This window comes from Polypterus senegalus, chromosome 2 (assembly GCF_016835505.1).
Source record: "Polypterus senegalus isolate Bchr_013 chromosome 2, ASM1683550v1, whole genome shotgun sequence".
Taxonomy (NCBI): domain Eukaryota; kingdom Metazoa; phylum Chordata; class Cladistia; order Polypteriformes; family Polypteridae; genus Polypterus; species Polypterus senegalus.
The window spans coordinates 280,533,746-280,552,215 of record NC_053155.1 but is presented as its reverse complement, the minus strand read 5'-3'; the positions used below and the strand labels follow the sequence as shown (position 1 = coordinate 280,552,215).

General features: G+C 38.5%; 1 protein-coding gene across 3 annotated transcripts in view; it reads left to right on the top strand.

Annotated features, from left to right (window-relative positions):
- LOC120523931 (cGMP-dependent 3',5'-cyclic phosphodiesterase) overlaps positions 1–18,470 on the top strand; it is a 798,989-nt gene that overhangs the window by 643,429 nt on the left and 137,090 nt on the right. For all 3 annotated transcript variants that reach the window (XM_039745642.1, XM_039745643.1, XM_039745645.1), the window contains 2 exons: positions 4,090–4,145; positions 10,695–10,754. In XM_039745642.1, the coding sequence (XP_039601576.1) occupies positions 4,090–4,145; positions 10,695–10,754 (116 nt within the window). The remainder of the gene's footprint in view (positions 1–4,089; positions 4,146–10,694; positions 10,755–18,470) is intronic.

Here is an 18,470-nt window from a genome sequence, read left to right as displayed (position 1 = left end):
TGTGGATTACAGTAATCCCTCGCTATATCGCGCTTCGACTTTCGCGGCTTCACTCTATTGCAGATTTTAAATGTAAGCATATCTAAATATATATCACAGATTTTTCGCTGATTCGCGACTTTCTGTGGACAATGGGTCTTTTAATTTATGATACATGCTTCCTCAGTTTGCCCAGTTGATTTCATACAAGGGACGCTATTGGCAGATGGCTTAGAAGCCACCCAATCAGTGCATGTATTACATATTAAATAAAACTCCTCAATGATATAAGATATGCTTCCCGCGGTGCTTGATTGTTTGCTTCTCTCTATCTCTCTCACTCTCTCTGCCTGACGGAGGGGGTGTGAGCAGAGGGGCTGTTTGCACAGAGGCTGTTTGCCTAGAGGATACGGACGCTCCTCCACAAAATGCCGCTTTGAAGAGAAGATATGTTTGCATTCTTTTAATTGTGAGAAAGAACTGCCATCTCAGTCTTGTCATGGAGCACAGTTTAAAGTTTTGACTAAAGGGTGTTATTTCATGTCTAGAGGGCTCTAATAATGTTAACAGTGTGGGAGAGTTTATAAGGGCTTAAAATATATAAAAATAACCAAACAAACATATGGTTTCTACTTTGCGGATTTTCACCTATCACGGTCGGGGGGACGTCTGGAACGCAATCCCCGCGATCGAGGAGGGATTACTGTATTTCATTTTTATATGCCATATTTTCTGTTGTGTTCTTTGTGTTTTGTGGGTGATTCCCCAAATGGCAAGACCACCTGCCCATCACCTCAAGGGACTGCACTCAGCACTATAAAGGCTGAGGAAATCCCACACATCCTTGCAGTTCACCGAATGTGCTAGGTGGTTTGTGAGTTTTCTTGGATTTGTGATTTTCCTTGTGCTTATATGATTACTAGTGTATTGACCTCTTTTGCTATGGCTTTATTGACCATTCTTTGAATCGTGTATTGGGACTTGTTTGTCTGAGATGCCTTTGCCTTAATTGGCAACACCTTTTGCCTCTTATGATTCTTGGAACTTAATCTTTGTTACAGAGCATTTTTGGCAAAAATGTGTCTTTTTATTTTTGAAGAGACTTCATTGCCCTCTTATTAACTAGCAGGAGATTGCTGGTTCAACCTCCAGACTAATAAGTATTTTTGAGTAATTTTGGGATCTCCCAAGTTCACACAACTTCAAACTGTAAAGAAAAGTGAACATTAGAAGCAAAATTTAACTCTGCATATTCTTAAACCCTTAAATCACGACAATTACGCAGTCAGCTTTTTATAGCCTATTTTTATCACTGCAGCATTGTTATATTTTCACTCTTATCATTAACATCTTTATATACTATGTTTAAAATAGGTAGATACAGAATAGATGAGAATCCTGTGAGCCAGATCACCCTCGGGCTATAGTGCTGTAAATGACGCTTCCTCCCAATGAAGGTAATGTGCCTCATTCGGGACTCCATGAGAAACTACTCATTCAACACAAAGTCAAACCAATGGTACCCAAGGAGACACAGTACCAAAGGAGTCCAGTCTTCATCTCAGGTCACTGGATATTGTACATGTCTTGTAACTATCTAGCAAGACAGAAAGCAAAAATTATGTTTTTAAAAATATTCCAAATCAGAAAAACAAACTTACCATTAAATTACACAAAATGTAAAGCCAAAGTGATAAAAACATTATTTTTAAAAGTCAAGGAAAATCTAAAAAATATAAAATATAAGTCAAGATTATGACAGTAGCCATGCACAATAAGAATGCTTTGATGGCAGTACTATGCTTAGACTTGATGTAACCTTTGTTTAAGATCTTGCCATGTTTATTGATCTATTGCATCTTTTATTTGGCCTGGTCCTGGTTATGTCATGTAGCAGTTGAAGTTCTGATCCACCTCTGGAACCCTCAGGTACCACTCGAAACACCAAGTAAAAGTCCAAGACTCTTTTATTCTTTTATAATACAGTGCACCAAGCACCTTCCCCTCTACACTATTCATCCAATACTCAAGCAACAATCCTCCTCTCCCAGACACTTAGCTACCGTTCCTCCCAGCTCAACTCAGTGTCTGGGCTTTCCCAGAGTCCTTTTATACCCCCTGACCCGGAGATGTTCCGGCCCAACAGTCCATAAGTCCTTATTCCTTCTGAGTCAGAGTAAATAGTCCATATCTTCACCCCGGAAGCACGTCGTTTCTTTCCTGTCACGGGATTATGACGCACTTCCGGGTTATAGGGCATATATGAGTCCACGGGCCTCCCAACAGCGACTCCCAGTGGTCCCCAGGATATCCAGCAGGGTTGTGCATAAAAACTGCATAGTCCATGAGGCCCTGCTGGAATATTTGGCCCGTCCATGCTGTCGGGAGAACTCCTCCTGGCAGCCTGGGGGTGAGGGCCAGAATATGAAGCCGACGAACCATCACAGTCACTTCTACTAATTCATACACCAGCCTATGTCTGTAACCAGCCTGGAACTTTCTCTGTATAACTGTTTGCAACATGCAAACTGTTTCAAAATGTGACAGTTGGTGTTTCTTATACAACGTATTCTGCTAAGTCCTGTCACTCACTCCATGCCAGAAAGATGGCATTTGGTGGTTTTCTCTTAGTTGGAAGAGCATGTGCCTATGGACAACATTCTACCTAACTTCTTGCATCTACGTTTGATATTGCTGCTTATTGTTAATTATTTTTTATTAAAGTTACTCTCATGTGTTAATTATTTTACATTATTTTATTGTTTCCCTTTAGCCACAACTGATTTTGAGCCCAGGGAGGTGGGGCCTCCTAATTAAGCAAGTGTTCTACCATCACAGTCTACCCTATTTAAGCCTCAGTTAGTCTGATTGCAGTGGTGTTTAGAGCAACTTTTCCTTTCTCTTTTCACTTTTCAGTACATTTTTGGTAATTATGTGTTAGTAAAGTTAATCTTTAGAGAATTTCTTTTGTATTAAGATTAGATATTATTGAAAGTTTGTATTTGAATGCTGGGCTTCATCTTGGAGTTGTTTGTTTTTTACAGTTGAGTATTAGAATTCATTTTTATTTAACATTCAGTTTACTTTATTTTTAATTTTTTTTTTCTGTTTTTATTTTAATTTTTTATTTTTTGTTCTAATTGTTCATCTTCTAGAAGTATCTTGTATGGTTAACTATAGATTTTATTGGAGGTTTGAATCCTAGTATTATTGTTTAATTAGTAATTCATTTAATTGCCTTGTGCTACATGGTTTTTAGGTATTTAAATATTTGCTTTTCTTCCAGCAGATAATCATAGCAGCATCCTCTGACTACAACAAACAGTCAAAACATTGAATTTTTACTTAAGCCTCTGGATTTAGAATAAATCCTATCTCAATCTGTTTATATCTGATATTAACACTCAGTTTTACCTTTAGGACTTATTGTGCTTTCCTCATTTGATCTGAATAGAACATGTGCAATCATATGTAAATGTAAAAACAAAATACTGTGAATTAAAGAAAGAAAGCCGTGTGAACTAAGCAAGAGCACAGAAACCACATCTTGTGACAACAACTTTCGTGGGAATGGAATTTCACACAGACAAATGATTAATATACGAGGGATGGTCAAAAAGTTTCCAGACTTTTTTTTTAACTCTGTTAAGAATTTCAAAAACAAATTACATCACTTTTGTACATAATCACCTTTGTTTGCGATGAAATTTTCCCAGCGCCGTATCAACTTTTTAATGCCCAATTACTACTCCTCCTGCCTTCACAATTTCCAACTAAAATATAAAAGTGCGGAAACTTTTCGAACGTCCCGCTTATGCAAAAATGGCTAATATGTTACAATATTATGTTAAACTAACATACAAAGAAAATCGGCAGGTATTTTTGTAGGATGTGCAAAAATGGTGATTGTTGATATTTTTAAACTATACAGTAGGTATTCAAATAAATATATTGTGTTATTAGTACCGTTATTGATTATTAGCATCCTATTTAATGTCTTAAATTGTAATGCATCAAAAGTATGCAATAGAAATGAACACCATGAACAATAACATTTGTATCTGAAATATCACCTGAATGTTCTCTTTCCCTCTCTTATTTTTATTTCAGTTTTAATTATCCCGCTGTTGGACAAAGACATTGACACGGTGGTAGCAGTGATCTTGGTAAGCTGAAGCCTTCGACACTTCTTTCTAACTATTCTTTTCAGTAGCTGTCCTTTCTGCCTTTTATACTTCTTTTATAAAATGAGAAATGCATTCCTTGGTTTCAGGCACCTTTTTGATTTGAATGAAATTCTAAGGAACTTAATATAGCAGTGATTATTGTTTTCAGAATATTGGAAGCCATCAACAACATAAGTACAAATAGTATTTCAGCAGTGATTGCACCACTGTAAATACAGTATCTCTAAATATTTAAAATCCAGCATCTGGTTGTCTGTCTGTATGTCTGCCCGCTTTTCACGAGAGAACTACTTAATGAATTTAGATTGGATTTTTTTCTAATTTGCTAGAACATTCCAGTTGATTTTGCGACTTCTCTCATTGTGCTAAGTATTAGAGTTCGGTTGGGGCACCGACTTATTCGTGTGAATCCCCAGGGGACTGAGAGGAGGGGGAGGCAGGACCTCAGGAGTAGGGAGCTGGGTGGAGCCATCCTTACTCACGTGCCAGCCTCCGTTCGAGTCGCCTCCACTTAGCTAGCAAAAACTGTTTGTTCAGCAAACATTAACATCTAGAGACTGTTAAAGACTAACGTTTGATGTTTTTGAGGAAGAGATCACAGCTACGTGGCAGAGATACCATGGCCACGTACTCTTCTCCTCATGCGGGGCACGCTCTCCCATCAGAGCTGAACACGATCAGATACGGTGCCAATGTTTGCACTCACAGATCACACTCATATAACACACACTCACACTCTCACTGCACCAGTTTAGAGCCAGTGCTTAACCTAACATGCATGTTTTTTGGAATGTGAGAAATTCTCAATTCTCAGACTCAACCCAGAAAGTGACAGGGCTGGGATTGAATGCCAGAGGTGTCAGGCAGCAATGCTAACCCCTGCAGGATTTCATGTTTATTACTTAGATGCATTATAAGGGTTTGAAGGAGACAGTCTATTCTTTCTTAAGTAGCTTTAATGTTTACCAGCTGCTTGGACATCTTTAAGAAAAGACAGGCTCAAGCATTTGTCAACAGTAGAAACAATTTATTAGGGTAGGATTCTTTCTCTGCAAAAGAAGCTTCTCGTTATTTTACAATGTAAAGGATTTTTAACTGAAAGTGTAAACCTCTGTTTCTTTATTTTCATATTTATTTTTCTGCTTCTGATGAGTGGGAAGGCATGCAGTAAACTGATAAAAAAAAAGATTTTTCCATAGTACTATTCTCATTATCATTTTTTCATCACTCTCATCAGAGTACTCTTTAAAAACATCAGAGAAACGCTTTGAAAGTTTAACTCATTAATGTTATTTGTATCTTTTAATGTGCAGTTTATTTTAATTGTATAAGATAAGGGATATGGTTTGAATGCCATGGCCAGGCTCTGTCAATTAGACATTTTCACTTTCCCTTCTTGTCAGTGTGAAGTTTTCTCCAGGAACTCCGGTTTTCCTTCTGCACCTTGAAGGCCTGCAAGTTTGCCTAATTGGTGATTCCAAATTAGACCCATCTGAGTGTGGGTCTGTGCATAAGTGGGCCCTGAGGTGGACAGCAACCTTTATTCTGTCTTGTGTTTGATACTGTTACAGGCTCCAGTCCGCTAAAACCCTTAGCTAAATTTAACAGATTTGAGAATTAATTTTTAAATCTTTAATAACTGGCTAAAGAAACTGAACTACTATATACAGTATAGTGTATATATATATATATATATATATATATATATATATATATATATATATATATATATATATATATATTTTTTTAAGTCTGACCCTGAAACATTGTCCACAAAATGCAAAGAACTCCACCATTTTAAAGTACCACTCACAGTTACAGTGAAGGTTATGATATGAACAAACACTCTAATAAAATAACCTATTCTTAAACAAGCAGTAGCCTGCCAATATCCCACATTCTTATAATACCGAAGGAATAAACAATTGTAAAAGGGGATGTTGGCTTCATCTGAATCTAAAGGACCCCAAAGCATGGACAAACTGAATTACGGCACTGCCCACTCTGTCTGAATTCTTGTTGCACATGCACTTCCTTTACTAGTTTCTTTTCCCATTCATTAATAAATTGATGGAGCTGGAGCTTAACTTGATTAGGTCAGGCCATAGGTGGAATGCCAGTCTTTTGTGGTTCCCATGCACACCAATCCAGTTTAGAGATTTCCAGCATTTTATTGTTGTGAATGAAACAAAAAGTCAAGGAAAAGAGGGTTGGGGAACCAAAGGATGAAAATAAAGCACAACTGAGCACAAAGAAACATTAATGTTTCAGTAATGTCTTGAAAACAAATTTCAGAAGCTAAGAGCTCTGTGTTCCTTTCAAAGTGGGTCCTTGAATGAACATTAGCTTCCAGTGTCACCCAATCATACACTGCCATGACTTTAAGGGGTGTGGGTTTTGCTGGCAAGAAAGTGACATCAGCAGTCCTCTTGGTTTTTGTCCTCCTCCATTCCAAAGTGACGTCCTTAATTCAATCCCCATATTTGTCCAGTACAGACCTGTAAAATGTGTCTGACAATGTGTTTGGGATGTCCCTAAGCCTATTTACACAGGGGAAGAACATTAAACACCACATAGACAATGGCAATCTGGGAACTTTAGGACTTTAGGACTGTGACAGTAAACCCTACATCACCATATTACCCACCTGAGAGTCCTCTAAAATGTCAGTCAGTCATTTACCAACCCGCTATATCCTAACACAGGGTCACAGGGGTCTGCTGGAGCCAAACCCAGCCAACACAAGGCGCAAGGAAGGAACAAAACCCGGGCAGGGTGCCAGCCCACCGCAGGACACACACACACACCCACCACACTCTAGGGACAATTTAGGGTCACCAATGAACCTAATCTGCATGTCTTTGGACTGTGGGAGGAAACCAGAGCACCTGATGGAAACCCACACGCCACCGTCCCGCCCTCCTCTAAAATGTCATTTACAAATTCTACACCCTCTGGTTAAATACATTTTGGGTATTCCCTTAAATATGCTTCATAAATATATTACACTAATTAGATGGACCTATAGATTAACTTATTATTCAATTAAATTTTACAATAACGTAATTGTCAGCAATCAGTCATTAGGCATAAGGGAAAAATGACAAAAGAGTTTCAATATCTGCTGAAATCACAGAATAGGTCTTACTGTTGAATTTTAATCCTAGACAAACAGGCAGAACTTCAACATATCACACATCAGCAGAAACAGGCATGCAGTCATTGAGATAATTAGCAAAGATTTCTCAAGACAGCTCTGCAGTGAGAGGCTCCATTCTGACAAACCGTGTCCAACATTAAATCTCATTACATTACTGGAACTGAGAGCAACTGCTGACTCACAAAAAGTAAAGAATCTAAAAATGTAAACCCATTACACTTAATAAGATTTTCTTTCTGGGCCACTTAATAAAAGAGCATGTCTCAAAATGAGAAAGTTATACTTTGGCATTGCTGTCACGAATAAAACTGTAACCACGAACAAGAAGCACACATACTGCGGAAGCTTACAAACTTTAATCAGATTCAAAATATGCTAATTCTGCTCACCATTAATGTTTAAAGTTTCAAGAAGGTGTCAAATATGAAATGCCTATATATACAGTATGCATATATGCATTTTATATTTCACACCTTCTTGAAACAAAAAATATTAACTTGGAGCAGAATTAGAATGTTATCAGTATATACTGTACATCAACATGCATGTTTGTGTGCATACAGACACATGGGGTAGTTTGGACGCATGAATACTACATATAGGGTCTCACTAAATAGGGGCACGTGGGTACAGAGGGGGCGGCACAGTAGCGCTGGGGTAGTGCTGCTGCCTTGCAGTAAGGAGACCTGGGTTCGCTTCACAGGTCCTCCCTGTGTGGAGTTTGCATGTTCTCCCTGTGTCTGCGTGGGTTTCCTCCCACAGTCAAAAGACATGCAGGTTAGGTGCATTGGCAATCCTAAATTGTCCCTAGTGCGTGCTTGGTGTGTGTGTGTCCTGTGGTGAGCTGGCACCCTGCCCGGGGTTTGTTCGTGCCTTGCGCCCCTTTGTTGACTGGGATTGGCTCCAGCAGACCCCTGTGTTAGGATATAGCGGGTTGGAAAATGACTGACTGACTGACTGGTACAGAGGTTAGTGCCACATAGCTTCTATAGGATTTTGATTTGGTTCACACTTAATTGTTGGCTGCATGGAGTGCATAGCCTCACTTTTCTGTGTGGCATACCTTTCAGGTTCTTTGATTTCCTTCAACATCTCAAAGATTTAACCGAGGTCTCCAAATTGGCCCACTATGCCATTTTCTGAGAGTGTGTCTGCAAGTCAAGCTTTTTCCCTAATTGACCATCCCAGTGTTGCACATACAGTAGTATTGTCCAAATTGCCTCTAACACCCTACACAGTCAATAGTAAACCTTGGGGTAATGATCGATAACCAGCTGTCTTTCACTGACAGCATTGCAGCTCTCTCTTATTCGTGCAGATTTCTAACATTTTGTAAAATCAGATTATATCTGACAGAATGTGCAGCATAATGTCTGGTTCAGGCATTGGTCCTGTCACATCTGCACTACTGCAACGCTTTAGTGGTAGGAGTACCTGCACGATACGTTTCATACCCTTGATGCTTACCTGCAGAGCAGTGAATGAATCATCCCATGCTTTTTCTCACCCACACGGGTCTGATAGTGAATGGCATCAGGTGATGATGTTACCTCAGTCTAGAGTCTTCTCTTGTGTAGCTCCTGGCTGCTGAAATGAGCTTCCCACCTCCATCCAAATTGCTGACTTTCTCAATGTGTTTAAGAGGTGTTTGAAGACTTTCTTGATCTAAGAATATGTAACAAATTAGAAATGGTTTGGAATGCAGTGTTCTCAATAGCTTAGAGATGAGTAACTAGTCTTGTATTGTTCTGTTTGTGATGATCAATTTTGTAATCTTTTCCTGTAGCACTTCTTTCAAAATAGTCCCCCAGATTGATGCTTACTCAATTTTGTTAACCTCAACTGTAAGTGTAAGTCGCTTTAGATGAAAGTGAAATGTAAATATAATATATGGAAAATTCTTGCAATATTCCACCATCAAAATATTGTTTTAAGGTCATTTGTTCCACAAGTATGGGTATCAGTGAGGAAGGGTGTCTTGTTTTTACTGTATATATGCTGAAAATCAGTTATTGTTGCATCCTGATTAAATGTACTGATTTTTAATTGTATTAATAAAATATGACCCCCATATCCACTAACCCCAAACAAAAAAGAAGTGCCTTTAGATGAGGTTTACACTCACATATCCTTAAGCAACTAAATAAATTGCCTATACCTTGGGCCAACATACGTCAACCACATAAATAGTTAATAATTTGCCTATGCCACGGGTAAACCCCACTTCCTGTCTCGCACCTGATGCTATTGCCATACCAGGCGAGGTGCTTTATGTATTTTTATATAAATTTGAACTCCAGAGTCATAGCTTGTACTGGAAGTTTAGCCTAGGAGCTGCCTGTAAAGAGTTTGCACATTCTCTTGAGGAGTTTTTTCCAAGTTCTCCCATTTTCCTTTTGGTAAAGGAAACATTCAGAGTTTTCAAGGTAAGGTTCCCATTTGGCTTGAAGTACTCACTGATCGTGTCACCAGCCAGTGGTGACATACTGTATGTTGGCTGGTAAGAATTCCAGTGTATCCGGTACACGTAATGATAAATTTGAACTTATTGTATACCCAGAGGTGCCTCCTGTCTAGCACAGGGACGTCAGAATAGATTCCTAGATATAAATTATTCAACTGAAGTAGAAGGATGGACGTAAAGACTGCTGCTTGGATAGATGCTAACATGTCATATAAATGAAAGGTTCTTCAAGTCAGTAATTCTGTTGGATTTCAATTAGGTGTATTCATTTTATTGCTCAGAAACTTAAATATTAGTTACGATATTTATTGTTTAGTGGCGCAAGGAACTTAAAATGTCACGCCTTCAGCACTTTCTTGGGCTTCTGACAGTTCAACTGTGTATAACCCAGAATACCCCGAAAAAGACTGAGTGTAGACATTCCATTATTTTTATTTTTATTTTACCATTAGCAAAAGACTTGACAAAAATATGTAAATAAAATCTCAAAATAAGATTCCAAAAAAAAGGTATTTAACTGTCATTTTTTTATTATCTTATGGAAAATATATAAAAAGTATATAAATGCAACTCTGTAAGTGCCAAAGAGGAATTTTGCTTTGATACTGTAAATGATTTAAATCCACATGGTCAATGAATCTGTTTGAAAAACATTTGTCAAAGCAGCCGAGGTGTTTATCACTTGAATGAAGTGACATTTTATTCCTGCTTGAGCTTTATGCATGTCTGAAATGTGTCAACATGAGTCAATAAGTATTCATATATTCCTCGTCATGTTCTTTTTGTAAGCCCTAAACAGAACACATTAAATTAAAACTGTTTATATTTCCTGAATTTGAAGTATATTTTTTAACTTTGTTTATATACCTGATTAATTTACAGTATTTGTGATCTTTTTTGTCAGGTTTGTTGCAACCAGTTGGCTGAGACAGATGAACAGAATCTCATTACTTTGGAAAAACATGTAAGCTGAATAATAATATCTTAAAGTGATGAAGCCTTTCAGTATCTGTGGCTTTTAAATTAAACACATTGGATACTTAATGTTTTAAACAAGGACCTCCTGTCAAAAACATTTACTGGTGTTGACGCAGTCTCTTCAGATTAGTTATTGTAGAAAAAGAGAAATGAATACGAATGATTTTTTCTAACTGCCATGCCAGTCTTCCTCTTAATTTCTACAGTCATCCACAAACAAAGCGAAGGAGGTTTATTCAAATTAAAAAGTCATCAGAAACAAAATGGCAATTAAAAAACACAGGAGATGAATTAAAGTAGGAGGATGCTGAAAGAAATTCAGAAAACACACACCACAGATCTCTAACTATCCTCAAGGTCTAACCATACAAAGTGCCCTGTATATTTTCAGAGGAGGGAATTAGCTATTAAGTAACGTCCACCAGAAAGTGTACAGAGTAAGTTCACTAAATCCATCCATCCATCCATCTAGTTCTTCCATCGCAGGGTTTTGTGTGCCAACATTTATCCTGGCAGCAGCAGAAACCAGCTGAGAGATATGTGCATCTTTTAGCAGTGGGAGGAACCCAAAGTACCCGGGAAAACCATTAAAAACACCACACAGACAGAAACTGGGCCAGAAGTCACATCCAGATCCCTGGAGATGTCAGGAAACACTGATGACCACTGTGCCCCATACTAAGAAGTAATCCCACTTTCCCCACCACAGTCTATTAAAATTAAAGTGACCCCTGTGAACATTATGTCAGTGCCCTGAGATGACAGAGGATTCTGGTCCTTCAGTCCCAGAATTTGCTGTGTGATCCTTCTAGTTGAACCTTCCATCAGGCAACATACTGTACATAGAATCTCTCACAAACTTTTAGGTGACAATGACAGGTAACCCAAGCATCACTACTGTAAAGAAGAAAAGTGGTGCAGCTTTAAAGACAATTGGCTCAGTTTCTTCCTTAAAATCCCAATTCTGGAAGAACTGAATGTCTAGTCTTCTGTTGGAGATACTAGCATGGCCGATGTGTTGTTGAGCTGCCTATCAGATAGTTACCTTCTGGGACAGTTAGCCTGTGTCCAATGATGAAAAGGCTTCTTCAGACCACCCAGTGCTGATTATTTATGATAAAAGAAAGGTTTTAAATAACTTGTATGTTAAATAAACAAACCTTTAGTAACTTGTCAAATATACACTTACCAAACTGTGGTAGAAATAGACAAAAACAAATAAGGTGGTTTGGGGACCCACCCTGTATATTGTAATTTGGCAAAAAATAGCAAACTAGCAAGAGAAATCATAAAGGACTGAGTCAAATTTTGACTAATTTGGAGGGTAGAGTGGTCGGGTTTTATAGGTGCTGGGCAGGAAGAGCTGGGTTTTAGCCAGAAGTGAGGTCTGTAAGAGGGTGTGGTCTGGTAGCAGAAGTGGGTGGAGCTCTAGCTGGGCTTCCCTTTTGGTGGTCTGTGAAAGAGGGAGACCAGGCATTAGTGCAGTTTATCAGCCCCCCAACTCTGTGTCTTACCCTCAGTTAAGCCCTCAGACTGCCTCCCATGTGCTCATATGTTACACTGTATTTGTTGAGTTAAAAAAAAAAAAAACCCAACATGAAACAACAGTAATTGCAATAAGGAAACAAGTTTTTGGTAGCCAAAGGTACATAGTTACCTCACGCATGGTTTTTTTCCTCAAATTCTTGGAAGTCATGATTTAATTTTTTTTATACCAAGTCAAAATATTCTGTTCAAATTTTAACGATTTATTATTTTCCTCCGTTATCTCATGTCATTTTATGAGTTTGTCTCGGTTTTATTTTTTTTTTTTGGCAGTTGTACTTCTCAAATACCAAATAACATCTTTTGAAAAAGTCAGGCTTTCTCTTAGCTGGTTTGTCATGAATAATATAGTGAGTCAGCATGTACTAATTTTATTCTAACCTCATAACCGTATCACTTTAAAAGAAAATATGTCTTCAGCCTTAACAGATAGAAAACCTGAAAATACAAAATGTGACGTGAAAAATGTGTGATAGGCCACATAACTTACCACTTCAGTTTTGAAGTGGGCCTAAATGGAGTCGTTCAGAAAAGCTCTGCGGCTTTACGTAGTACAAATCCCACTCAGCTGGATTTAAAACTGAAGCTCTACGAGCCTCTTCAGTGCTTTTAACAACAGGCAGCAAAGAAATGACAAAGTGCAGCTGCAGAGCATTATGTCTTGCGAGGAAAAGGAATGGTGCCATTGATTTTAATCAATTAATGAATTTATGACAGGCTTTCCTTTTGGCAAGGCCGCTAATTAATGAGATTAATAAATAAATCTCCCATTTCGTGTTCCATACATAGATGGATAGCACTTTATTTGTCCCAAGAGAAAATGTAAGTACTACAGAAGCTAATAGACTGCAACCTCCCCCAAACACACAAACACTCACAAAAAAGAAGAGACAACTTCCTGTCTTGATTCTCTAAAAATGAGAGAGCAGCCACAATGAGGCATTATAAAGGCACATTGCTTCTGCTGAATAATTTGTTTGATAATAGAATTTAATGATGGTGTGTCAAAGAGAGCATGTGCAGAAACAAATTGGACCAGCTCTACTCAAATGTTAACGATGCCTTTAAATGAAAGATTGTGGCACAGTTGGACAGATTTGATCCATCTTACTTGTACCTACAATCCGTTTATTAGATAACAACCCGTTACAGCCAGGATTGTAATGGAAGTACAAGTTGATGCAGAGAGACAGGAAATTTTGGAACTAGGTGTTGGCGACCATGGGGCATCGGCAGTTGTTTGCGACCTCGTTTAAAACCCCTTGCCATTAGTTAGAATGGAACAGTGTAGTGGTGCACAATGAGCGTTTGCTGTGAAAACCTTTTCTAAGAATGGTGACTGCTGCGCAAAGGGAATTTCAGCATCATTACCAGTTAGGACATCATGATCATATCCTGTTTGCTCATGCGATTACAACATGGGTGCATAATTTCGAAGAAATAGGTTCAGGCTTAAAAAAGAAGTCTCCAAGTGGGCCACTTCGCATACTGCCTGACATTCGATGGCCGCTATTCGACGATTGTTTGGAACGTATATCATTTTACACAACGGTGACATTACATGGCCTGCAAGATCCCCAGATCTCACTGTGAAATTTCTGTGGGAACATCTTAAAAGCCAAGTGTACCGCACATATCCTGCAACCACTGCTGAACTTAAAAGCAGGATTGAAGAGGAAATCGCTGGCATTCCTCTTGACATGTTACGCTGAGCAATGCAGAATTTCCAGAAGAGGCTGTTAGAATGTGTACAGGGAAATGGACAACAACTTTGTGATGTTTTCTTCAAAACATAAAATGAATATTGAATGAATATTTATTACCATCATTAATTGTATATCCTGTTCAATACATTTCATCATTAAATGCATTTTGTAATGTGTTTGTTTGTGCATTGAACATCAATTGAAAATTCCCCGTGTGCCTGCTCCACCCTGTAGAACCTGGAGACTGATTTGGCTCTGATTGCCTTCTTCCAAAGGACATGATGGGAAAGATATTGAGAGGTTTAATCACTGAGTAACAGACAACTTTAACTTCTGTGTCTGCAGTATTGTTCCTTTAAAAAAGTACACAGCTTTCCAAACACCAAGCCCTAGATTATCTAAGAAGCTACAAAGTCGCCTGAACAATAAGAAGAGAGCTTCAACTCTGGTGACAGAGAGGCTCTAAAGGGAATACAGAGAGTGCTCAAGAAAAAGCTAAGTGAAAGGAAGGAAGCTTACAGAGCTAAAATAGAAAACAAACCCTCTCAGAGAAACATTGAAGATGCTTGTAATGGACTGGGATATTTACTGGACTTTAGCAATCCAGAGCATAGGTGCTGGAAGGAAATGCAGACAAAGCTACCACCCTGAACCAGACTTTTAATAGATTTTATCTGCCACCACAATCTTATTCCAATGACGAGTTCCCCTCTCAGCATTTCCACTGCATCAACAACTCCCTCTACATATTTTATTTCCACTACTTCAATTGGTATGGCCAGTGATGAGTACACCTCTGACCATAACTTATTACTAAACGGGGAAAGAACTGAGGAGGCTACACATGGACAATGGAAGTGGATGGAGTCAGTACTCAAGTACTTAAGGCTTGTGGTGATAAACTTTGTGGTATCCTCTACTGCTTGGTCAGTCTGTCACTAAGGCTCCAGAAAGTGCCACTGCAAATGAAAACATCCTGTATTGTTCCTGTTCAAAAGAAGACTGGTGCCTCTTCATCTAATGATTACAGACCGGTGGCCCTTACCTCCCACATCGTGAAGACCTTCAAGAGACTCATCCTGGACAATACGAGTCATGTTATGAATGACCCACTGCAGTTTGCTTATACTACAAAGATTGGAATGGAAGATGTAATTATCTATCTGCAGCATAAATCTTACTCTCACCTGCCTCCTTCAAGACCATCCAGCCATCCCTGTTAAAGGGTAAGCTCGGAGATATGTAGATGATGAGCCTATAATGGCCTGGATAATGGTCTATTGTCCAGCACACTGCAGTCTGTGAGACCCAAGGCTTCTGTCTTTGATTCAGATGTGAGCAAAACTGGAGCTTCACAAGGCACAGTCTCATCTCATTTTCTCTCCGCTTTGTACACCTTCAGATGTTAATATAACACCAGGCCAATGCTGAAATTCTCAGATGATTCTGTAGTAATGGAGTGTATTGCTAATTGGGTTGAGATGGAATAAAGGACATGGGTGGGGAACTTTGAGAAATTGTCTGCCACTCAGCATCAGCAAAACCAAGGAATCAAGGAGCACAACTAAAAGTATTTGGGGGATCCATATCATTGACACACGCTTGCCAGTTACCTAATATGCATGTCTTTGCACCATAGGGAGAAAGTGAAGGTACCAGAAGAATTAACCTTGAGTGTGGAGAGAAGATGCCAACTCCGCACAGAAGAGACCTCCTTCATTCAAATTACTCGTAGAGCTCAAATGCTATGAGGCTGTACTGCCATCCAACCATCTATAGTACATGATTACAGTTCATTGCCTCCTTTAAACACTGTGTAAAAGAAGACCACCTTCTAGCCATGTGTCCACCCTTTGAGTAATACAAAGGGATCCAAACGTATCCAAGAGAATGTGTGTGTATTGTAGAAGAACAGCACACAATCGAGGAATCATCACAGGGAATCATTTAAAGACAAAATGACAAATCTGCAGAATTTGTCACACAAACCTGAGCCCCAGTTGTTAGCTGGAGTAGCCCACCCACTACCAATGAAACATTCTTCCTTTTCACCTCCTCTCTCTCACTTTCCATTATTGCTTCTTCTTTCCACCAGTGAGCATTTATTCTTGTTACTCTCATTATTATCTTTTTTAGTCTCATTCCCAGCTATCAACTCATACACTTCAAACTATCTCCAGTGGTCACTTCCAAGTAAAACCCCAAAATCCCTTCTGGAAATGGGGGTCACACTTCTTTGACTACTAACTTTTTTGGAGGGTCACAGTGCTACATCCTCATCTAGTAAATGCTGATGCAAATGCACTGATGTATTTTGAGGTATTGAAGGCCTTAGTGCACACGTTTTCTTTCCACTCCCAGCAGCATTGCACAGAAGCACCGATGAAAAGAAGGCCTGACTTTTTTCATTGAAATGCTTGGTTGAACACTCTGGAAATGTTTTACATGACAGATAATTCTTGAAAATGTAATCGCCTGAGGCACTGTGAGCTTTTGCTTAAATAAGGGACAGCTGAGTGATTAAATCATATGTGGGATGTTTAAATCTGACTAACTTTATTATAGGTTGCAAAGCTGGGTCCTTTTGAACACTTCATCCTGGACACAGAGCAGAGCACATTATATCTATCAGATACATTTTGCTGAGTCTGTCACACCGAAACAAGGTAGATGGATCCAAGGGCTTTGTGTCTAACTACAAAGTGGTCCAACTTCTCCTTACAAGATGTGATGACCTGGAAATAAGAGTGTAATTAAGGTTAGGGCCAGACTTAAACTGCAGAAGTTGTTTTTTTTACAATGCTTACATGTTGCCATACACTTTTGCTATAGTGACACACTGATATATTTTCAGTTGAGACGTGGCTTTAAAAGGGTGTCTCACTTCTCCATTAAACAGAGAGAACAGGCAGATTTCATTAAACTAAATGCTCTATTGTTCTTGTCAAAAGAAGCCCAAGGTAGAATTTCAAGTCTGAAGTCAAAATTTTAAAATATCTTGATACTAGAACTGATTCCTGTTGGAAATCACTTTCACTTCTTTAATAATAGTTGCATTTGAATTTTCTATCATTGTTTAGTTCCTTTTTTTTATTATGGTGATGTTATTGCTTCAGCAGTTGTATTGTTTTTGGTTGTTACAACTGTTGCTAGTTGTAAATTTGTTACATAATTATGAGATGTGTAATGAGACTTTAAAAGATGGCAGTGTCCATATTCTAGCTTTAGATCTATTTCATGTATTGTCACATATTTCTTTAATGTAGTGCAAGTAAAAAGGTGCTTACAAGACTTTGGTTTTAGGACCTCTTGCTTCACTTTTTATAACTTTGGCATTTTGGTTTGTGATTCGGTAGTGATGGTTGATCTCATTTGTCTCTCCTGGTGCTCTGAATCCTGCTTGTTATTTCAGTCCACATTATAGTCCACTCCTTTTTACAGTTTATATCAAATTATTGCTACTGTTTTGCACCCCACTGGGCACTTGGTTTCTCTGAAAAAGAATCCCACGACTCCGAATTCAAAGCAGAAATACCTTCTCATTGCTTTCTTACATTTTAATTGTAGTAATGCAGTTGTCTTTTAAAACAGTGTATCCACCCATCAATCCATCCATCCATCCATTTCCAACACCTGCTCTGCCCGATAAAGGTTTGTAGGGCGGCTGGTGGAGTGGTTGGTTAATAATCCTCATACATAAAATATTAACAAGGTTCAGCTGCCAAAGCTATAACTTGAACCATATGGAACCATTTCATCACCCCTCCAATAGACCAGTTACACTGCCTTTATAGCTAAATATCCTTTAAAACTGTACTCTTACTCCGTAAAGCAGTGACTTGCCAGCCATGGACCTCTGACTCACTTCACCACACACGTAGTACAGAAAATTAGAAACACTAAATGGTCAGTGAACTACAAAAACCAAAATAATGTATTCAAAATGCATATTGACAGCAAACAGAGTAGTCTCTGATTTGATTTGAATGGGCCGAGAAATATAACAAAGCCAAAAGCCAGAAACTAGTTTTTAATCAGGAAGATGCAAAATTTGTTGCAAAGCCTAAACTCTAACCCAAAACTGTAGTGAAAAAGGGGTGCAAAAGATTTCAGTACTAGACTAGGCAATAATCACACTGTTGTGAATATGAGTCTTACACATGGTGATAGGTTTCAAAAATAAACCACCAAAACAGGTCTACCCAGAGGAGGTTCACCCAAGCCAACCAGTTCCCCAACTGCTGTCTGCAGACTGTGACCTAGGCAGGCATATAAACAAGGACTTGACCTTAAAAGTTCAAAATATAAGATATATAAAATAAATAGAAATATAATTTTCTATCATAAGCAGAGGTGGGTAGAGTAGCCAAAAATTGTACTCAAGTAAGAGTAGTGTTATTTCAAAATAATATTACTCAAGTAGAAGTAAAAAGTAGTCATACAAAAAATTA